This window comes from Morone saxatilis, unplaced genomic scaffold (genome assembly GCF_004916995.1).
Source record: "Morone saxatilis isolate NCDOM2014 unplaced genomic scaffold, NCSU_SB_2.0 Contig10, whole genome shotgun sequence".
NCBI lineage: Eukaryota > Metazoa > Chordata > Actinopteri > Moronidae > Morone > Morone saxatilis.
The window spans coordinates 17826888-17849863 of record NW_023339652.1 but is presented as its reverse complement, the minus strand read 5'-3'; the positions used below and the strand labels follow the sequence as shown (position 1 = coordinate 17849863).

Sequence of the window (22976 nt, the reverse complement as noted above, 5' to 3'; positions counted from 1 at the left end):
ACCACAAGCTTAATTAAACACACAGCTTCAACTGTAAAATATAACTCTTAATAACTACTAGGGAAGAATTATTGAGACATTAATGGCAATTTCTGACAACATTTAATTATAACTGAGCCAGTCTTACAGTGCGTTTAGGGAACACTAACTTACTTATCTGGATTTCTCACCCTGAAGGTGGCACTGAGAGCTCTCAGCCTGGAATCTGCCTGCAACAGGAGTAACAGGAGGAGGTGAACACCTACAAATCTTCGAATGAATTGCCTGTAAGAATAAATAGATAAACGCTCCATAAATGTCCCATACCTTTGCCTGAAATCCTGTCTCATACACCGCCTCCTTCCAGCCGTGTTCCTGCCACACAGAGCAGTGAAAAGCAAAGTTATTCAACCAATTCAATTTTCAATTCAATTCAATTTTATTTGTATAGCGCCAATTCATAACAGAACCCCGTTTTCTATCTTCTAGGTGGGTGGTCGTCTGCCTCGACCAGTTGGGGTGAGAGAAAGAGAGAGAGAGAGAGAGAGAGAGAGAGAGAGAGCCACTGATGTATAAGTGATCGGCTGAACTGCCGGGCTGAGAGCTGCAGCGTGTACCTCGGTGAGGAAGTGGTAGAGGAGCTTGTTGTTGGAGAGGACTGGATGTGATGCCACGCGAAGCAGAAAGTTCTCCAGCCCGACCCGGCGGCGCTCCACAAAGTCTGGGTCCATGTTGTCTGCCGACAGCTTGTGCCACACGAACTCTGCCTGCATGCAAGAGAACAAACAGCTTTAATACAATCAACCTTTTCTGCACTATATGCTATTGAGATTTAAAAAAGCATATGTAAATCTTCTGTAAAAACTGGACAGCCTTTGGAGTAAGTCTGGTCTGATTCCAGCTTTACTTATTTGTAGGTACAATGATGATGATCCCTCATCATCTTTTATACACAATATATACCACAATGTATCTTACTGTGAAATAACTTTATAGGTTCCTGTAGCCCCTCTCATTCTATTATTTGGATATTGCTCCACACTAAAAACAATTGCACCAGAGAGGGGTAATTCCCTGCAACAATGCTACCATACAAATTATATGAATCTCCATTTCACTGTCAAATATCAGCAGGCTGTTGCAGTGGCTATGTGTAAGTTTAAGTGTAAAAGATGTGAGAAAAATCATAACAATTACCAGTGGTGTTTCATTGTTCTTTCATGTTTTCTGTAACTAAGTAACTGTGCATCTAAGTGCATCAGACAGTCCAACATATGTGTTCCTACATATAGATGTGGAAGAAACGCAACTCTACATCAACTTCCCTTTAACTTAACTAAATCTAAATGTAACTAATTCAGCAGCAGTGTTTTTATCAAGGTGAAATTGTCGTAGAAAGCAAAAACATTTGGACACTAACCTCTCTGTGAGGACGCTGTGAGGCTGCCTGTTTGCAATCCACTATGATGCACTACACAGGGTAAAACCATCAGTTGCTGCAGCCAACGGCGACTTTCATTCCAAATGCCCTATGTCTGTCAGGTCGGGCTATCATCAGGCTGATACTGTTTAGTCTGAACCTGGCATTAGTTACGTTTTTGCAGAAGTAGAGATGGTGCAATTGAACAACGCAGTGAGTGAAACTGTTACATGGTAGCACTCAAACTTTTATAGTTCAGAGCAACAGTGTTTGTTTTGATTCAGAGACGAGGATATATATTCTCATTTTTTATTAATATGGGAGCTCTTTCTGAAGACCAGGAGGAAATGAGCAAGACTTCCAGCTCCATGACGACTGATTTGGGGCCTTCATTTACCAGATGATAGCTGGAAGACAGTCCTGTACTATATTGGACAATTCTTTAGGGATCTAAAGCAAGGCTGCACCCTGGGAGTATCACTGAACAGAGTTTGGAAAGCAGAGGCACTCACCCTCTTCTCAGGCAGAGGGGGGACCACGATGTATGGATAGGTAACTATCAGGTAGTTCCGCAGCAGCTCAAATTCACTGTATCTCCTCCACAGTGAGTCGGGGGCTGGGTTACGACCTTCAGTGACGGCATCCATCGGCCTTTAAAGATAAAGCCACAGGACATTGTTGTTGTTTTTGCAGAGTGACAGAAGACAGAAGTAAATGCAAGCAACACAGAGCTAAAACAAGGAAGTGGCGATATCAGAACATCTCAGCTCAACAACCCGCAGCACTTCCTTTCACAGGGCTGACCAGGGGAGTGCTCACCGCGTTTCCAGGAGGTACACAGTGAACGTCTCCTGCATGTTCACTGCATTCTTGCCACTCCTCTTCTCAGCCTCAGCGACACAGATCTCCATCCTGCGAAGGAGCGTGGAGCCCTCCTCCACCATCTGAACCACACATCACACAGCATCACTAACAACCTCTGGAAACAGCTGTTGGTTGAGTCACAGCTCCCACCCGGCTGCCCATTCCTGGCCCCACTTTTAGGCTATAAGCTAACAGCTGTCGAGGTCAACCATGAACCTTATTTATTAAGCAAACCAATGTTAGCATGGGTGTCACAGCAGACTGTGTGAGCCATACATGACCCCACTCTCCGTTATGAGGAAAACAATTTAAATGGCGGTTTAAATATGAACTTATATTTAGCTACCTAGCTTGTCTTACAACAATGTAAGCTAGCTGTGCCCTGAGCTTTGAACTGTAACGAATACCCGGTACCGTTAACACAGCCTTTACCCGCCGCTATGCCTGTCTTTAGAGTAATTCCACAAGTAAAACGGGGGGGGGGCTACTGTTTTACCGTGTTGTTTAAGCTGTTGCTCCGGTCCGCCGCTGTGTGCTCTGAATCGACGTCAGCAGCCACCGACTCTTCCTTACCATCCTCCGCCATCCTCCTCTTCCCTGATGTTGTTGGTGAGCCAGGACGCATGCGCAGAGCATGCACATCATCCCACAGATGTTAAGGATGAAATGTTTGCAGAAAAGATCAGAGGGGCTGACAGTGGAGAAAAAGCGATCGTTTTGATGTTGATGTGTTGACATTATGGAAGCCCATTTCTGCCTATGTCACTGAAAAGAAAACGATTCAGAATATTATGACTTAGCATCTCAAACTTAAAGTCATTATTTTGAGAAAGTTTCTAATCATTTTGACATATTAAGTGAAAATATTGAGAAGGTTTTTCATTATGATTTACATAATGCATTTTATTCATCACATTGGCAGAAATGGGCTTTCATATCACTGTTTTCATCACAATAGGACATTTGTATCATGTAAATTAAATTTTTTTAAATGCTCTTTCCAACTGGGATTGGGTCTTTTTTAGTATGTGAAGGCACACTCCATTGACTTTTCTAGGGCATTTTCAACAAGCAATTTGTTATGCAGTGGTGGAAAACATGATTTTCTAAGAATCCATAGCCAAGTTAGATTTTGAATAAGGAATAAAAGTCATATTGGTTATTCTTGTAAAATCCATATAAGTCTTCTAAGATGTTTAAGATCCAATAGAAAAAAATGATTTCACAGAAGACTGTGAAAATGCGACTAGAACCAAACATATTTTCTTATAAAGGTGGAAGAGTCTTATAGGCTTATAGCACCAATAAAAAAAAACCCACTTATTTCCAAAAGGATGGCGAGACCCTAAACTTTTTCCTATAGAAAAAGGAATTGGAAAAGATGAATATTCCTATAGAACTTTTTGACTAGGGAGGGGTCCTTCAGTGGATTGTAGGAAGTCCTCAAGAAAAGGAGGAATAGAATATAAAAATTTTTGGAAGTTTATTGTTGGCTTTATTATCTTCAAACCTAAAAATGGGATTCCTTAACGGTCCAGTGTGTAACATTTAAGAGGATTTATTGTCAGAAATGGAATATAATATTCATGTATGTATGTGTTCATTAGTGTACAACCATCTGAATGTTTCTATAGTAGCCCAGAAGGGACAAACCAAACACTGGCTCTAGATAGGGTCATTCACCTTTTTCAGGTATTTCGCAGCCACTGTAATTTCTCCTTTGCATTTGGAAGGGAGGGTGAAGAAAGAGAGATGTGAGAGATGCCACTATATCCTACACACTGCACCTTTAAATCCTCTCAACTTAGGGGTCTGTGGTCTTATGTGCTTCTATTGTGGGGGTCCTTGACATGAAGAAGTTTGGGAACCTCTGGCCTAGTGTTACCAGTTGTTGCAGGATAGTCAAATAAACAAAACCAATTTAAAAACATTTAATCTTAAGAGAGTATCACAGTTGCATTAACATAACTTTACATTCAAGTGATAGGAGACATAAAACAGATTTATAAGTTGAAGGTCAGACCATTAACTCAGGTGACACTGATATTACAGTATCACTGGTTGTACTCTTTTCATCAGCACAGTCATCAACAGTGTTTCATTTTGGCAAACTGAGTCACAAAAATGACCTCTACAGCCTTGCAGTTGTTTCAGAGAATCTCCCAGCAGCTGCCTCACATCATCACAGAGGTTGGTCGCTGGCTTTACACATACAAGCAAGGCTTCATTTACTTGCAAGTACACTGCAACTAGTTAGTCATGTGAGTGATCAGTGGGTAAAGTCTTTTTGGGTAGATTTCTTCTAATATATAGAGTTCTACTATCTAGACATAATTTCAGTTAAAGGACACTTTAGTTTATAGCTATTTTGGGGTTTTTTGTCATTTCCATTAGCTACAACAATCTTCTCACGAAAGTAATTAGCAGGGCAGAGGGCAGAGCTCCAGCTTGTAGCAATACTCAAAACAAAAACAAAACTGGTCAGATTAATGGAGAAATATTACTTCCCTTTCTGGCGAGAATAAAGCTACTGGACGTAACTTTTATAGAGAGATTTTTTGTAATATTCTCTTTCACTATATCCTGACAGTAAGCGTGTGTAGATTTAGCATTTTATTTTCGTGATGATAACTGTCACAGTCGAATCGGATGAATAGTTTTAATGCAAGACATTTGCAGTATTTTGCATTTTCCCACTTTTTATTCATCATGTCCCCGTTGTGCAAAAGGCCTTAAGTATGTGAAAAAATTTGGCTGGCAGACCTCCAATATGGCTGCCAGAAGTTGCAACATGAGTAAGAGTAAAAATCAACAGACATGATTAAAAGGACAAAAAGACAGATAGAGAGCCACTTGTGGAGAGACAAAGGACTCTTGATTCAACTAACTGTATTGGAATAAGGAATAAATGCTACTTTTAAGTATATTTATAATTAACAGGTAGGTAGAGTTGTAGTTAGTTAGTAAAATTAGACACATTTCTGTGCTGTACATTAAAACAGGTCATAAAACACATCCATGATCCTGAGTTAGTTGTGACGCTGTCCTCCAGAGCCCTTGTTAAAATATCATACACTCGGTGCTGTATGGAGTGTTCAGAGTCAAATGTCTATTTCCTAAAAACATTTATGCACCATTGCTCGTTGTTCCCATTATTAACCACCCACTGATCCATCAGCCTCAAACACAGAGTGGAAATTTGACCCCATCATTGTTACAGTGCATCATTCTACTGCTGTGTGCCGCTGTGAGGTTCCTCCTGCAAGCCAACGAAGAAGCAGACTTGTTGCGGGGAAGACGGGGCTATGTGAGAATGCTGGTGGGAGGATGAGGAGGATGAGGAAGAGGAGGTAGATTTGGGGATCTCCCAGTGGCTGCCGTGGAGGTCCAGGGAGGAAAGAGCGGGCAGGTGGTCTCTCTGCACGGGTCTGTCACACTCCGTAGGTAGAGGTGGCGCGGTCAAGCATTTCCTCAGGCATGGCTCACTGTGAAGTCAATTACACAGACGTTTAAGAGCGCGTTTCACTTATTTAAAACAGGATGCATGCATAGGAGCACTGAGCAACAAAGTTCAAGACAGCAACTGTATCCCTTCAATACTTATTGGCCTTAAAAGGTCCTACCACAGAGGACTGCCACCAGGTTTAAGGACTCAACCTTTTTAAGGACAACGTTTGACTTCGGTCTTTCTCTAACATTAATTTGGCCACAGTTCAAGCTAACATTTTCAGGACAACATAGATTATTTAATTTGAATCAATTTCCAGGTGTTTAGATGACTGGAAAACTCCTCCTCCTCTTTAAATTTACAGTTTTACAGGAGGCATGGGAACTCCTCCTGTCTATGTACTGTAATGGAAATCATTGGTCACCTCATGGAGTTGGGTGGTGCTCCTTTCCAGGCCTGTCGGTACACGTCACCTGCCACCCCAAACAGCCAGCTCACATCAGCTGGCACCTCTGGGATCCACTCTACAAGCCTGGGAGCAGAGCAGTAATGATTTTATATGAACAGGCACTAAAATGATTTTTAACACTGGAACAGGAAACTTGGTGATGGACCTGATCTGAGAGGAGATGGGTTTTAGGTGCAGAACTCTTTTGCTTAAAGGGGTTGTTCGTACAGTGGACAGCAGTTGGCAAATCCCCAGTTTGAAGAAGCAATAGTTCCAGCCCTGGCACGGAAGTTAAGCAATGCACTGCTGAGGACGATCAATATCAGTTTATGTGTACACTATATTAAGCTTCATCTTGCTGTCAGACAGCCCTTTCCAACATAGAGTCAAAGCAGTTATCGCTCTCTCCAAAGTCACCAGACTCCTTTGACAAAAACAGTGATTTTTTACCTCTTAGAACACAGCAGTTGCTGGTCTACCACTGCCTTGATCTGCAGCAACTAATGTTGGTTTGGATTCAGACTAATGTGTTAAAACACCAGTCACACAAAAGTAAAAAACCCTAAAACAAACTGATCAAGGCAGCAGTGGACCAGCAACTCGTGTTCTGTTCTTGTCAAAGAAGTCTGAAGAAAGCATAGATCAACAGAAACACACAGTAGCTGGGCCTTTTTTTGGGTGTCTAACATGTGTTTTTCTGCTGCTAGCTTCCGTGTCTACTTCTCCAAACTGGGGGAATACAGACCAGCATCTACTGTACCTCATACAACCTGACTTCAAAAAACCCAAATCATGCCTTTAAAGGTGATATATTGTCATTGTTTAGACCTATACTGACCTTTGGGCCACTGAGTAGGCGGATTGCACAGGAAGTGTGTATGGCATGAGCATGTAGGAGGCCACTCTCATTGGCAACATCTCGGACACCTTGGCATACAGGCCAGGTTTGTCTTGGCAGGCCTCGCAGAACACTGACAGACACACAGGGAACAGGACCATCAACTGTGCAAAATGATTACACCATTATTTACACACCAGTTTAAAGAGACATTCCAAAATCTGTAGCCATACACTCGGCTCAAACATATCTTCATTAGTCTGGGATGACACCACACCTTTCTTGATGGGCGTAGGCAGAGCGATCTGCTCGTCCAGCCACCAGTGCTGTTTACGCAGCAGGCGGAGCCTGCGGAGCACCCACTCTCTGGTGGTTTCCGTGTGATTGCAGCAGCAGTTGGGCTGGCTCTCCGGCAGGGTGAGGCCAGCAGTTGGACGCTCCAGCATCAGCAGGTCTGGCACCACAAAAACATGATGTCAGTGAAACGGTCCAAAGGTTAAGCTAGAGGATGATAGCTTCATGACTAGGTAAGCTTATCTGAGAGTTACCCCGGTAGCACAATAGTAGAATACTCACTGTTCTCTTCAAGGAAGCGTAGAGCATCCTTATAACCGCTCTGACACATCTCAGCCAGCACCTGTGGAGACGAAGATAGTACATCTTATATACAGGGTCCTGTCTACGCATGCATTTACTGTCACATAATCAAATGTAGAACTATGAAAAAGTGTAGAAATGTATTGCATTTCAGTGTTGTCCAACACAGCTTTATGTAAAATCTATTATGCCTAAAAATTCTTGTGCCGAACACTAAAAACACACCTCTTCAATTTATTTCCAGTGTTGTGCTTTGAGACATCCTAGAGCTGAACAGACTCATAACAGTTTCGATAAATTATAGTCTCTTAAATTATTTTTCCTGTGGAATTATATTTATATATTTATATTTTTTCAGTCAAGTTATATTAAGTTATTAATTAACAGATTGGACCTCTTGTCTATCATGTAGCAACACTGCCATCTAGTGACAACAAACAGATGTAGATTATTAATCTGTATGACTGAAACTTGTATCCTGTATTATGTAAACAGATTAAGTCTTTAAGATTCTACCATTTATTAAATGTACTACAAGGAGTTTAAGAACTTGTTATAAAACATTCTCAATTTAATACTGATGCCTCTGTATGACCTACATAAAGTAGAAAGTAGAGAAGATTGGCTATTTCTTTATAGTTATTCTCAATACCGTTGAGATTCGTTCGGATTCCCCTTAAAAATCAATGAAACGAGGTGGAAACACTACTGCTTTTGTCCACAGGGGTCTCCAGAATCGACAAAAATGAAAGCTCCTTGCAGGGGCTTTAAATAGTACTGAATTGTGCTTTGATAGTTTAGTAGTTAAGAATGTCATGTGACTGATAATTTGCAGAAATAGACCAGGCCAAAGGTGATGCAAAGAGAGTCACCTGCCATCCGTTGTGCAGATATCCCTATCCTAACATTATTAGTCATTATGATACAGCCATATCACTATGGTCAGTTTGATTGTTTGTTTTGTCAAAGAAAGAGAGCTTGGACATCAGCAGAGGTGCTAACAGCCAATCCACTGGCTGGAATGGTCAGACCAGAGTTACGGCATCAGGCATGTATGGGCAGACTTGCTTTTCAGGTGGCGCGATACAGTGAGGTAATTCCTCCCTCTAGGAATGTGGTTAGAACACAGACACCCCCGCCACACAGATTTGTGAGCCAAATTACATAATCGAAGGATAACGCACACGTGTGGGGAGCGGTGAGGAGCCGGGCTGCATAACAACAACAACAGAGCAAACAGTTCAATGCCCCAGCAAGGTTAAAGCTCACCTCATCTTAAAAGTTACCTAACAGTCATCACAGCGACAGGGAATAAAGAGGAAACATGGGATAAAGGAGAGGGGCAGCAAGTGAAAACAGAGGCAGAAGGTACAAGACACTACTTCCTGTCAGCGATGGGTAAAGGAAAAGGAGGAAGATTAAGGATGGAGAGGGGAAAGCAAAAAGGGTTTTGATATTCCAGGCAGAAGAGATCTGATTGTGACTCATAACAATGATACTGCAGTGTACTCTTTCCAATTCTCATGTGTGTCTTAATGGGACTTTAGCCACTTGTGACATAAAGGCATACGTCTTTAAAAAAGTCAACAAGCCACAACAATGTCGCAGTTTAATTAATCCCAGCATGCTGGGGCAGGGGGGGGTCTGTTTCCTATCCTAAAACCATATCTGCTGGCCTCTGAGGATTTGTGTCCTTGCTTAGGATGATGTTAGTCTAGCAGATGTTTGTAGATTAAAGTTAATGGGATTGGAAGACCACGTGGTTCTGGAGCTGCTGTGAAGTGTAGTGTATCTCTAAATTGGAAACTGCAACTGAAAAGTTGTTGGAACAATTTATTTATATATATATTTAATTTGGTTATGTTATCCATAAAATCCAGTAATAAAGGCTATTGGAAGATTTATAACTCGAGTCTCTTTCGAGTTTCGCATCCACTGTAGTTTCTCGTACACGCTTGTATGGCTGAGCTGTATTGAAATGGTTGCAATCTGCACCGCTAGATGCCACTAAATCCTAGTCCTTTTAGTGTCACATCGTCTAACTTTAAAGCTGCATCATTAGACTTTTTTGGCCACTTGGAGGGCAGCAACACAAACTAAAAACACTGACATATTGTCAGTTTATCTAGTGTATTTCAACCTCAAAGTTAAATGGTAAATGGACCTGTACTTGTATAACGCCTTTCTAGTCTTCCCACCAATTTACACTATATTACACATTCACAAAGCCCATTGAATAGAAACTAATGCATTCATACACATTCACACACCGATGCACAGCATTGGGAGCAATTTGGGGTTCAGTATCTTGCTCAAGGGATTGGGGTTCAGTATCTTGCTCAAGGATACTTCGACATGTGGCACCAGGAGCCGGGGATCGAACCAACAACCTTCCGATTAGGGGACGACCCGCTCTGCCTCTGCGCCACAGCCGCCCCTAAGAACAAATTTGATCTATTGTTGATAGAAAAAATATTGACTGGGGCACCTTTATGTACTGTGTTGCTATGATATGTAGGAAAATATTAACATTAGATGAGGATTTCTCATTATTAATTTTGATTTTACCTAAATTAGATTTACTTATAGATAATCTTCAAGTGATCAAATGCAACTTCTATGCTCGATCTAAATAAACAGAATGTCCCTGTGAAGCAGCACCTACCTTAGGTTCTGGCGGAAACAGGGCCCTGCTGAGGCGGTACATGTTTCCCAGGTTCATCTGGATGCTGGTGTTGGTAAAGCGCAGCTCATGGAAGCTGGTGGAGTTGTCGCGGGGACAGATGTCGCTCTCGCCAGAGAAGGGCGAGATGGTGATGGTGTTCTTTAGCTCGGACTGCGGTAGGTTGTCACTGATCCCGCCATCCACGTAACGCTAGATACACAGAAACAGGCACAGAGACATATAATGTATGTATGTACCACTGTCACTGTCGACTAAGTAGAGTGTCATCCATTACAGGACAAATCTTATTGAAAGATAGGGATATTGTTCTTGGCTGTTGTACCATGATAACGGGGCCAGACTCTAGACAAAGCCTTATTTATACCCAGTAATTTTGGTTACATACTTTGAACCATTCTCTTGTGCCCTGCAACATCATCAGAAGACACTTCAGCCTTTCAAAAAATCAAAAACTCTCTGTACCAAAACAGGAACCCAATTTGACAGTTACGTCTCTCTAACATCTTTGTATTTGTGAGTGACACAATTTTGGACTTTATTAATTTATTCATGCAATGACATGCTCCACTTCCACTTCAGATTCAACCTCTGGATCACTGGAAAATGAAAGGAGGACTCGCTCATTTAAAGGGCTTAAAATGTCATGGAGAAGGATTTAACCTTATTCTAAGTGCCAGATGTAAAATCCCATTCAGCTTGGCAGAGAGGCTGCCAGCAGACTGATCGGCTGAAAATGTAACCTCTGTGTTAGCAAATGCCAGCCTGACAGGATGTAGGTCAGTGAGGAAATGGAGGTCAGGATCATTCAATGTGCATACAGAGTATATAAATGTGTGTTTGACACTTTTAACTAAATAAGTGAACTCTAATATTGGATTACTACATTAGCCTTGGATCATTAACATTTTGTAGATTTTTTCCTTGTTGTTGCAGGCCTGTAAAGCCTTTTGAGACACTGTATATTATGTTTGGGTGTTGGGTGTGTGACATGGGCTGATATGAAAATTTCACTTTGTGATTATCATGGCCAAAATAAATTTATAATATTATCTTGATAATCTTCTAAGCATGCTTAAAATTCACTTCTAACGACAATGGATACTGCCATTTCGATTTGGTAATTCAAAATAAACCAGGAAATCAATATATGACTGTACATTAGGGAGCTAGACAGCTTTCACTAATATACTGACAATTCCCTTCCTATATACTGGTATATAGTATTTTTTATCATGATAATATCGTCAGTCGTCCCTTCCCTATTGGCTGTAAAAAAAATAGAGCCCGAATGATGACTTGGCTTACCGATATTAGCTTATTGTGGATTTATCCTATCAGCACATATCTAACATTCAGTAACAGGAAACTGCAGTAAACAAATGAAAAACAAGTTTATTTGTGGTGCCACGGTTCTAAGGATGAAAATATCCGTTGGTCCGCCCACCAACTTGTGCTCTGGTGTTCCCTAAGCTTTTCATCTAGAAAACCCACCCAGGGTCTGCATCCCTGTTATACAGCATACTAAGAATTTATAGTAGTGTGAATTCATTAATTAAAAGCATACAAATTGAACACTGTCTCCATTTTCCTTTTACTGACACAAAATTACACAGTCCTTTCAAGGAAAGGAAAGAAACTAAGAATTTATAGTTACATGTTGATTACCTTCTTGGAAATGGTTAGAAAACTATGGGAACCTGCAAATTGAAGAGTTATTCAGAAAGTGTCGCCTCAAGTTTATGCACACTCAGGCACAGAGCTGATGAGTCACACTAAACTGGGCTCTGTGCCAGCAGGCGATCTGGGCAGCAGAAAGTACACAATGTACAGAATCCACAGATAACACTTACAGACAGAATATGTACTCACAGACATGTGCATGCATATTCTATGTACATGACATGTAAACAGCTCAACTGAATCCAGCAGCAGTTTATTGGACTCACTGTGTTCTTTGAGGTGTTTTGACACTGAACTTTGGCACCAAGACAGAGACAACAGGCTCAATTCAAGATTAAATGCACAAAGATGTTCACAAAGAGGGTGTTTGTCAGCCCTCTGTGCCATGGTGATTTACTGTGTGACTGAGGTATCACTGCCCAAGTGTAGCTCCAGACTAAAATCCTTTTTAATTTACTTACATATACTATAAATTGCTAGATTGTATTACTACATCCATTTAATGGTTGCATTTTGGAGCAGAAACTGCATGTTCATCATCTGCATTTCTATTACATGTCATTACTTCAATCTATATTGATTGTGCAGTACTTGACCTTTGTATTTTGTTACTACTTTGACAATTTTACAACTTCCAACTCTTTCGCTTTCAGCTGACATTACAACATCTGCCAACATGTACTCTATAAATGTAGCTGCTTTAACGGTCAGCTTTGACTACTTCAACTGAATTATCTGGCATTGTCAGTGTGGCAGCTGTGGAACAATGTCAGCACTCTCCCTGTGAGTTTTGGGAAGGTGGTGAAAAAGTTAGTTTGGAGCCCTGGACTGAGTTGCAACAGGTAAGCTAGGGTGTAAAGTCGACACTAGAGAGTCATAACTAAGGCAAAGCTCGAATTTTATGATTATTCTTCTGCATTTTTGTTATATGTAAAGTCATCTGATAATCTAACCTATTTCCTATCAGAGGATAGGAAATAGGTTAGATTAGTGCTGCCTGTTCACACACATATACCAAAACGCTCTGTCAGTCTGAATTAGATAACTGACAAAGTCCAATAGCAGCTGATAAGTCAAAGTGAAGGCAACACTGCTATCAGAAAGACTCACAGGTAAAATGATTACCACAAGCAGATGACTAATCGTGAATATTTCTAACAGAAAAATCAAATGATCTCATAGCACTCTTGCACCTTGACCTGCCTTTTCCCTGATGCATTATTTTACTACAGTACTTTCCCAGTCCTATTTTCAGGTGTTACTGGAATACTGGTATATAATAAATATGTTTTTGGATCACAGCTGCACCCAAAGCAAATCCAAATGAGGAACGAGGATTTCCTGTTCAACTGAAACCTCATTCTTCTTTTTACACTTGTTTTTCAGCCAAATGCTTCCCACTGAATGCTTTTGATCACATGTAACGAAGCAAACACTGTGACCGCTCCAGGACAAGACGTCATAATTAGTATGATTTTCTACAAATAATTGTACAAACCAAAGCTAAACTTTGATGAGTAGCAAACACGTACCACTCCTCTGAAGGATGGAGGAATCAGCCCGCAGTAGATGGGAATGAAACAGCTACAGATCAGCGCCTGTGGGCAGAGAGCATGGTTAAACCAGAGAGGAAATTCATTTCCTGTGTCTTCTGGAGGCTTCTCCAGGTTTAAAAGATATCCCCGCACCTGAATGAGTTCCTCTTTGGTGCCAAACTCTGACACCAGCACATTCTCCCCATCGGACACTCTGGTCAGCGAAACGCACAGCCGGCCCGAGGCCAGGACGTGTGCGTCAGAGGGCAGGTCCCGATTCAGGCCAGATTTGATCACCTTGACCAGGTTGAAGGAGGGGTGAAGGGGGCCCAGGTTCCTCTTCCTGGCCTCTTTCGCCACCTCGATCACATCTTCGCAGCATTTTGCTAAAAGTGATAAAGCACAAGGATCAGGTGATGGGACTTAATCAACTGCAAACAAAAAACGGACTACCTGAGACTGGATCAATATTCACTAAAGCTACCAGCGGTCATTGATCGGCAGTGACCTATGCAAGACCTCTTCTGAGTATTGGGCCCATGCTGACTTCACAGAGACACACATAGAACAATATGTACCCTATGTGTTTACTGATGGCAGCCATTATGATAGCTGTCCACAGGAAGATAAAGGCATGTTATTGCAAGAAGTACATATATATGTTTAGGGCACTGGGAACTGAGTCTCCCTATGTTTCATATATGAAAAATATTTTAAAGTACATTAATGATATATCTTGGTGTTTCTACTGTCAAATAATACACTTTTGGGTTAGTTTTGTCAAGAACAATCAATTAATATCTACTTCAAATATTTCACATTTAAATCAGTAAAGTTCAACATTTAAAATATTATTTTAATTTCTGCAGCAGTTATTATAACTATAATAATAATAATAATAATAATAATAATAATATTAATAATAAGAATACAGGACTTCCGGTGTCCTGCCTCAAGTACGGAGCTCCAGGCTGTGTGGCCCATAGCGGTGTGTCTTACTTATGGATGCCTGGCTGGCGAGCACCGAGGCGGTCAGAGCGCCGGCGGAGGCCCCGTACAGCTTGGTGGCCCCCTTGATGAGGTAGGGCGCTTTTTCCAGCAGGCAGCTGGCAACTCCAATGTGGTAAATCCCCAAGAACCCGCACCCGGCAAACGACAGGTTCCAGCCTCCGTTTAGGTCGAACATGGCGGGGCATGCCCCGGCTGGGGAGCCCTGAGACCGCACAGTGCACGGTATGCGCAGCGGCAGCGGCTGATAGAGGCGGCCCGTTGACGAACCGCTCAGCTGGAAGTAGCAGACTGAAACCTGCGCTCAACAACTGGCTCTATAGAGGGAAGTATGATGCCTTCAGGTGCTGTCGGAATTGTCGTAACGCCCACATGAGCGCTCCAATAGTGCGTGTACTGGTACATTTACACTTATTTATACGAAAGAATGTATTCATTAATGTAAACCTATTGTATAAGAAACTAAATGAAAAGGTTTCACTGCTGTTTGCTCTTATATTACACGCATGCACTGGTGTGTGGCTGAGGAAATGGTATTGTAAAAATAGGCTATTTTTTTTATTGTCCAGTGTTGAGACTATTAGGTGACATTGGTGTGGTTTAACAAAGTTTCATGGGCGTTTTCACTGTATTCGGAGACTATATAACATTAATCTGCACTTTTTTCCACGTGAATCAGGATATGAAGTTGCCGTTGCTGTGTGCCGGTAGTGTCGCAGCTTGTTTACAAACCATGAGATTTACCAGGAACAGTGAATGCAAAGCATGTTACTGAAAGTATGATTGGATTAATGCACGTCTGTCAATTCGCCTTTCTACACAAGAGCCAATCAACAGCAAGCGGGAGAGACAACAAGCAGTGACGTCAAAACCCCCTTAAAAAAAGAAAAGAAAGATAAAAACACACAAGCCCCTCCCATTCCTACTTTACTTCTGTTTTCTTTGCCCATCCCCACACACTTTTATATATTATTGGTGACCATAGACCGGGGGGGTTCTCAACACGGTAAAGTTATTTAACTAGCTACTCGTTAATGATTTAGAGGACTTTACTTTTATCTGGAAGTCAGAACCAGCTAAGCCAAAACAGTAGCCTTTATGAAAAGGATTGCTGTACACTGCAACATATTGTATAAGATATATAATATAATATCACAACTAACAACCACTTCCATTATATAGACTACTGTATGTGATGCTGCTGAGATGCTGAAAACTTAAACCAGGGGTCTCCAACTCATATTGGCTTGGGGCCACTGCTGGCAATTTAATATTCAAGTTACATTTTTATACCCCTTTATAGCCAAACAACAAATGAAGACCTGAAACCTTCTATTTTGCAATGCAACTAAATTTTTAAAAATATAATGTTTTTTTAATTGAATAGTATATAAAGGGGCAGTTTAAACTCATATGAAACAACTAGACATATTAATTTAAAAAGAATAATCTTGTAGGCCGCTGGGCCAGCAGTTAAGTCAGGTCCCTGACTTCAAGAATATACACAAACCTCCTGCAGTTATAGTATTAGTATTATATGTATGTATTATTCATTTTAGATTTATACAAATGCACACAATTTATACAATATATCAGTCAAACTTAAAAGCACTCACAAACACTATAAAAGCCTATAAGACTACACAATAAAATATTAACCCTAGCCACGTTTACAGACTCATATGATATGAGTCATGTCATACTAATATCAGATTTACTACCCAATAATAAATTCTATATGATAGGCCTGTGGTTTATGTAGGAACACGGTGATTGAGTAGGTTTATGATAAGAGCTGAGGATTATGGGATTATTCCAGCAGCCTACTGGAGCGTGTGTGTCTGTATAATGTGCTGGGAAGGATCCTTCCTCTGCAGGCGCGCGCATCCTCGGCCCGCCGAGAGTGGTCCTGATGCTGGGCCTCGTGCGCGCGCATTACATCACTTCTTTCCTGCGTGATTGGCTGCGGGTCAACTCTGCCGTGCAGCATCCACCGCGCCAGCTCCAGCATCCCGACGCGAGCGGCAGCCGCGTTTGAAGCCAGCCTCATCAACCATCATCCTCATCTCTGACTCCATCACAAAAATTAAAGAAACTGTTCGCGTGGGTGTGCGCGTTTTCCTTCTCTTGCACTGGCGGCTCGTTTCGAGGATGGCCGAGAGCGAGGCAGACACGCCGAGCACGCCGATTGAGTTTGAGAGCAAATACTTCGAGTTTGATGGAGTGCGGCTGCCGCCCTTCTGCAGAGGGAAGATGGAGGAGATCGCCAACTTCTCCCTCAGAAGTAGCGACATATGGATTGTCACCTACCCGAAGTCAGGTAAACAAGCCTCTGCGTCACCTCTGTGCATTGCTCGCCGTGTCTCCAGATTTCTTGGCTGTGAGCTGCTCTGTGCTGCAGCGGTGACTGCAGGCTTCCCTTGTGATTATTAAAGTTTGATCAGATAAATAATGCACGGGGCGAGCGAGTGTACATCCTCTATCGGTCATAGGGTTTATTTTGCATGACACTTGGTCACAGTCACCATTAAAGTTGCATATCAGGCCGGGTTTCACATGCAACAGCGCTGGGTGGGTGACATATCTCTGTTTATATTGCGATTGTGCAGCAGAACTAAATTTTATAGGCCTCTATCAAGCTTTTACAATCAGTATCCAGCATATTTCATAATCAGATGAGTCAGAGTAAATCGATCATGCCTGGCTGCAAAGTGCATCAGCTGGCCTGTACATCAGCTGGCCTTCATCATCCAACGTAATCACACGCGTTATCACGCACGTATGGAAGTTGGTGTTTACATCCAGCAGAGTCGTTGCGCAGCGGTGCTGCAGGCCGATGGCCGCCGTGCACGGTGCCCTGCTGTGCGCTGGGTGGGTCCGGTCATGTGACGGCTACTGGGCAGCTGGAGCTCGCTGTCACTGCACGCAGAAGGGCAGAGAGAGTTCGATTATTGTCGTGGGAATTATTGTTCTGGTTCAGCGTCTCAGCAGCATCACATACAGTAGCCTATATAATGGAAGAAAGTGAGCTGCACGCATTTAGTGGTCATCTGCAGGGAATTCCCATCATTGCACTTAATAATCAATTAAATCATTTTGAATCATCTAAATATATGATAATATACAATGCCAAAACACACAGCTGTCCATGTTTCCCTGTAGTCTTACATCTGTGGAACACTAAAGTGCATTAACATTAACAATAACTATACTGTAAATTCATTAAGACAGTAAATGCATAATTTTGGTACTCATGGGAATTGCTGCTGCTATACCAGCAGTACATAGAGGTCATAACTGTTGTGTTGGAGTTCACATTCCACTGTAACAGAATTACACACAAGGATGAATCTTATAGTTTTCAGATTGTTTTTAGATCGTTTTCAAGCAATAATAAATAATTGATATATAGCAATAAATAATTGCATTTTATAATATAGAAATATTTTATATTACATGATAATATCATAAAGGTGTTTAGTATTGACACATGATTAAAGTAATAAATATTTAGGAAATAAAATATTTATTAGTATTATTTTTTGTAGCCAGTAGAAGCCTTCTGCGGGAGGTGGTGGTGTCTGGCACTTCTGTTCATTCATGGAATGTCACACACTGATGACATTTCTGAGTAACTCATCTGTCATTAAAAGAAAAAAACAGTAACCTATGAAGGCCTGATCACGCTCGAGGTGGTACAACAATATTCATCTGGGCACCTTTGCAAAATATTAGAAGCTTAGTGTTGTAAGGACGATACTGGCAGGGCTGGTTGGTGCACTGCTGTCGCTGGTGAGCCGACCACTAACTTGCTGGCTGGGCTACTGCTGGTCAGTAGCTAACAATAACTCCCAGATATTCTCCCTATTTTATCTCTACTGTTCTACTGTTCTACTGTTCCTTGTAGTTTGTTCACCATTGTACATCCTTTCATTTAATAAAGAAATTATTTAAAGGTCCAGGGTGTACGATTTAGTGGCATCTAGCCAACTGCTAGGGAGAAACAGTGGCCGTGAAACAACAGCCTCGTGCCAGTGTTTGGATTGTCCGTTCTGGGCTACTGTAGAAACATGGCGGTTCAACTTGGCGGCCTCCACAGAAGGCAACCCATGGCGTCTGTAGATAAAACAGCTCACTCTAAGGTAACAAAAACACAACCACTTGGTAACGGTCAGCTGGCAAACTTGTTAGCTCATTAGCTTAGCGCAGTTATTAATGAGACAATAAGTTAGCAAAGCTTATTCTAATTTGTACCATTCCTGTCTCATAACTGTCTGCAAAGCCCTGCTCATCTGTGGAACAGTTAGGGTTAAATAAATAAGCTAATAAGCTACGATAGCAACGCTACTTTAGGATATCCAGCTCTGTCCTCGCAAAGTCAGCACTGTCAAGGTCAATGGAGCAAATTTGCAGGTCAAAGTTGAACAAAGTTGAACTTGACGTGAAAAAATTAGTAGACTCTGCTCCTGTGAGCTAATCCACTTATCACAGTGATTTTACTGGAATTCGAATTCGAATTTGTAGTTTGTGTGACCAGGCCTTTAGTTATAAGCATACTTAAAGTTGTGTGTGTCAATGCCAGAACCCTAAAAAAAGGGGTGGGAAAACCAGGCAATAAATAGTAGAGGGGGGTCAAAGAGTTTAAAAAGTGAAAGCATCTGAGTGAAAGCACACAGTGTAGGTGTTCATTAGAATATTGAATAATACTATATGCTGTTACATGATACTGTGAGAGAAAGCAGTAGAGCCAGACTCTCCCGTGTGTAACAGGCCGTGCTGCTTCCTATATAGGTTTTGCCCTGCAAGCATAGATTTGTGCTGCATCCTCCCTTTCCAACCAGGGAGGGCTTGTGCTAACTGTACATGGTCATGACTCTCCTGGAACTCTGTCCCTTTCAGGCTGACTTTAGAAAGACAACTGCTAATTCTCATTTTTCCATCCATTTGATGAAGCTGCTGACCTTTCAATTGCCAGAAAGAATCTTGATGTCAGATAATTCTGCAAGTATGGATAGGGAAAGATGGTGGATATGGCATGTAAACATTGGTTAAGGTATAGAGTTAGGCAAATAAAACACTTGGTTAAAGTTGCACTTTTAAATAATGGATCATGTAAATATCGGTAATATGAAAGATCTCACTTGTAGTGACAAATGGACAAGTGTCACCACCTCTGCTCTGTGATTTAGCTTCTTTTTAGCTCCCTGTTTTGGTTTTACAGCCTTCTTTATACATTTTTGGTTCAGTATCAGTCAGCTGTTTTTAAAGAAAAAGGGTTAGGGTTAAAAACCAGCACCAAATAACAGACAGACAAACTTAGTAACTAGCTGGTCAACGTAGTGGAGCGTTTAGGAGTGCCAGATAGTTCCATCAGGAGTTGGTGGAGACCAAAAAACAGAGCTTAAAGAGAGTGAATATTGGGGTTGCCAGAAAAACAACTTACAATGCTAATGTGCTCCATGCCTGCTCAATATGTTTCTGTTGGTGTATGTTACTAACATGTTTGCTATACGAAGTTAGGTAATAATATGTCAGTGCTGTATTGTAACATTAGCTATCTTAAAATGTGATTATATGTCACTTTTATCTTTCACCCACCTTAAAAATGTGTCTTTTCCACACAGACGAGCCTACACATAGCATATCCAAGTACATGAAAGAAGGAAGTTGACCCAGGTTCTGACCTTGCTCAACTGTGATTGGAGCACAGAGCAAAAAAGGGCGGGACTTAGAAAGGGTCAGTTGTGCTGCATCACAACCAGATTATGAAATGGCCCACATTCAAAATCACACATGTTACTAATGTTAATTAAAAATAGACATTTCCAGGGAACAACGGTCTGATATCAAAGCTGTCTTTTCAGGCTTAGATACAGTAACTGTCTGTTAAGGTCACCAGGACAAAAAGTACCGAACATATCAGTCTGGGCACAGGCACCAAGAACACTTGCATTCATAAGATTGTTCTCTTACATTAGACAAAAATTAAACAATGAACGCCTGATCTGAACTTGATGTCCTTTCCAGCTTTTAAAACAGGATGAAACTGACCTCTCCTCTGTTTCTCTGTAGTTTTCACACCACAATTGATGTTATAAATCCTGCTGATTGTCATGTTTTAGAGGATTGTTGTGGATGGAGATAAATGTGTCTGGTGCTGAAAACCTCTCAAAAGACATACAGAAAGAACTTCAAAATCACCAAGCTGTAAGGCAGTTTGTCTTTATTTAACAGGATGACATTGTGGAGTGAAAACAATGATAAATTCATTTATAGCCACAGAATTCTGTTGATTCTTGTGCATATGAGAGAAGCAGGCAAATGCAACCTGAAGCTTTTAGCTCGCCCTCGCTCCTGTTTCCTTTCCTCTGCTCTGAGTTAGTGTGTCTATTCTGGTGCAGAGGGAAAGAAAGCACATGGCAAGCCACATGGTTAGGATGCCGCAGAGCTCTGATCCCATTGGCTCACACGTGGTTGTCTTGGTCAATGGGATTTGCAAGATTCCATAAACCAACGGGGGGTGAGAGTGTGGGTTAGCTCTACAGTTTGTGATGGCGGTGCATTTATGACTGTTTTGACATCAGCCATACGCTCAATTATGTCTCCCTGCAGGCAGTACACCTCTGCACTGCACACCCACACACACTCACATATAAAACACAGAGGGCTAGTACAATCAGAAGCACTGGTTGCGTGCCGTGCATTGATGTGAAATGAAAATGACGATTTAAAAGGGGCACTGTGCCAATTTTACTTTACATGACAACATCACTTTACATTATAATTAAAAATGTTTCTGAAGAGCCATGTGGTCGTCTCTGGCCAAAAATAGGCTTAGACTTGGAGCGTGGATGGATCTGAGACAGGGTGAATGAAGCCAGGGAGCCACAGAGGCTACAGCTTGCTCAGGACATGGAGTTTGAAATACATGGATGTTTACCAGGAAGCAAGGGTCTAATGAAAGCAATCTAATTGCATTATGGAAAGTCTATTACCCATTGTTTTTTGAGCTTGACCCTCGTAGAGACCATAAGTCAGAATATCTCAATCTGTGCTGCATCAATTTTAACCATTCTTTATTTGTGATCACTCTCCTGATTTCAGGTTGTCCACCAGATGTTGAACCTGGTTGTAGGGATTTTCTCCCATTTAGACACAAGAGCTTTAGTGAGTTCCAACACAGATGTTGGGTGAAGTTCTGCATTCCAGTACATCCCAAAGGTGTTGGAAGGACTTGCAGTCAGGACTCTGTGCAGGCCAAGTTCTTCCACAGTAAATAGGGAAAACCTTTTCTTTACGGACCTGGCTTTGTACATGCGGGCACAGGAAAAGCTCTTCCCAAACTGTTAAAAATACACTACTGTCTAAAATGGCAGTGCCATTCATTGGCCTTAAAGACAGCCCCAGGCCATTGCTCTTCTCCACCAAACTTTACAGTTAGCATTATTTCTTCAGCTGGGGTTATTGCTCTTGTTTCCAGGGTCTTATGTTCCTTGTTTCTATGGTTAGGCTTAGGGCAAGGGTAACCTACAGCTCTGGAGCCACATACGGCTCCTCTCCAGTGGCTCCCTGTGGCTTTGACAAAAAATTATATAGAAATTAATAAAAATTATTATTGATTGTTGTAAGCCTAAAGTAATTCTTACTCGTAATAGACTGATTGATAGGATTATCGACCATTTTGAGATCATTTGCATCGGCTATTGCAGTCGACCATTGATTCTTACATTCTCCAACTGTAAAACTATCTAGCCATTACACACCAAATACTTTTAGCTAAAATGTGTGTTATACATTATGTCCTGACCTGGCGCCTCTTCCTCTGTATTTTTCTGAACCTCAATAGTTGTGGCTACCCTTGAGTCTCCCTAGCTAGGCTAGCAATAGATTCTAAATCCAAAAAAAGAGTCTCACAGGTGAAGCGTCTCAGGATAACACTGAGTTGCATTGTAGGAAATAGAGAATTTGACAAATTGTTTGCTTTCACCATCAATGCTGCTGGCTTACCACTATACTAAAATTAGTATAATAATAATAGCATATTGTGTATTGCAACTCTGTGAATGTGACAATAATAAAGCTTTGAATCTTAAAGTTTTTACCAAGTCTTGGGGTTTTTCAGAGCACAGTGACTGGTGGGTCCACAGACACGCCTCCTGATGCTGCACCTGTTCCTGATTGGATGCTGCAGCCGACTCACTGCTTTGACTTGCTGTAGAGAGTCCCCTGGTGGAGGAAGAGGAAGGAAATTTGTTTTTACTACTGCAAGCATTTCAGCTGTTGAACTTATTGTACTCTTTCACAAAGTTTCACAGATTTGTGAGTTAATTTTCAAAACTGAAACTCTTTGATGATACTACTGTACCGTAAGGTTGGAGCAGAATACCAAAAAAGGCGATGGACAGCCCAAGTGACCAGGGGCGCTGCCAGGAATTTTGGGCCCCATGACAAAAAAATCTAATTGGGCCCCCTC

General features: G+C 41.5%; 3 protein-coding genes across 3 annotated transcripts in view; 1 reads left to right on the top strand and 2 right to left on the bottom strand.

The window, feature by feature from the left end:
- Positions 1-2866, bottom strand: part of LOC118341375 (sorting nexin-4-like) — a 12824-nt gene extending 9958 nt beyond the window's left edge. The window contains exons 1-6 of the mRNA XM_035679625.1: positions 2760-2866; positions 2219-2343; positions 1912-2050; positions 597-746; positions 307-354; positions 154-209 (exon numbers count right to left, since the gene is read on the bottom strand). Of these exons, the coding sequence (XP_035535518.1) occupies positions 154-209; positions 307-354; positions 597-746; positions 1912-2050; positions 2219-2343; positions 2760-2849 (608 nt within the window). The 5' untranslated portion in view covers positions 2850-2866. The remainder of the gene's footprint in view (positions 1-153; positions 210-306; positions 355-596; positions 747-1911; positions 2051-2218; positions 2344-2759) is intronic.
- A 1313-nt stretch (positions 2867-4179) lies between these two features.
- Positions 4180-14781, bottom strand: pnpla3 (patatin-like phospholipase domain containing 3). The gene is made up of 9 exons (XM_035679187.1): positions 14495-14781; positions 13649-13881; positions 13493-13558; positions 10260-10469; positions 7574-7634; positions 7275-7451; positions 6998-7130; positions 6136-6243; positions 4180-5748 (listed from the first exon to the last, which is right to left on the bottom strand). Exons 1-9 carry the CDS (start codon positions 14679-14681, stop codon positions 5493-5495), a joined length of 1431 nt encoding a protein of 476 aa, XP_035535080.1. The 5' UTR covers positions 14682-14781; the 3' UTR covers positions 4180-5492.
- Positions 14782-15871: 1090 nt separating this feature from the next.
- Positions 15872-22976, top strand: part of sult4a1 (sulfotransferase family 4A, member 1) — a 24421-nt gene continuing 17316 nt past the window's right edge. Inside the window, exon 1 of the mRNA XM_035679312.1 lies at positions 15872-16823. Coding sequence (XP_035535205.1) covers positions 16655-16823 — 169 coding nt within the window. The 5' untranslated portion in view covers positions 15872-16654. The remainder of the gene's footprint in view (positions 16824-22976) is intronic.

What these genes read in the sequence shown, in the direction of transcription:
- pnpla3 (XM_035679187.1), bottom strand. Translation starts at nt 14,681, where the DNA reads ATGTTCGACCTAAACGGAGGCTGGAACCTGTCGTTTGCCGGGTGCGGG. An exon ending in CGCCAGCCAGGCATCCATAA is followed by an intron (nt 13,882 to 14,494) that starts GTAAGACACACC and finishes TATCACTTTTAG; the next exon opens with CAAAATGCTGCGAAGATGTG. An exon ending in CTCCATCCTTCAGAGGAGTG is followed by an intron (nt 10,470 to 13,492) that starts GTACGTGTTTGC and finishes CTGTGTATCTAG; the next exon opens with CGTTACGTGGATGGCGGGAT.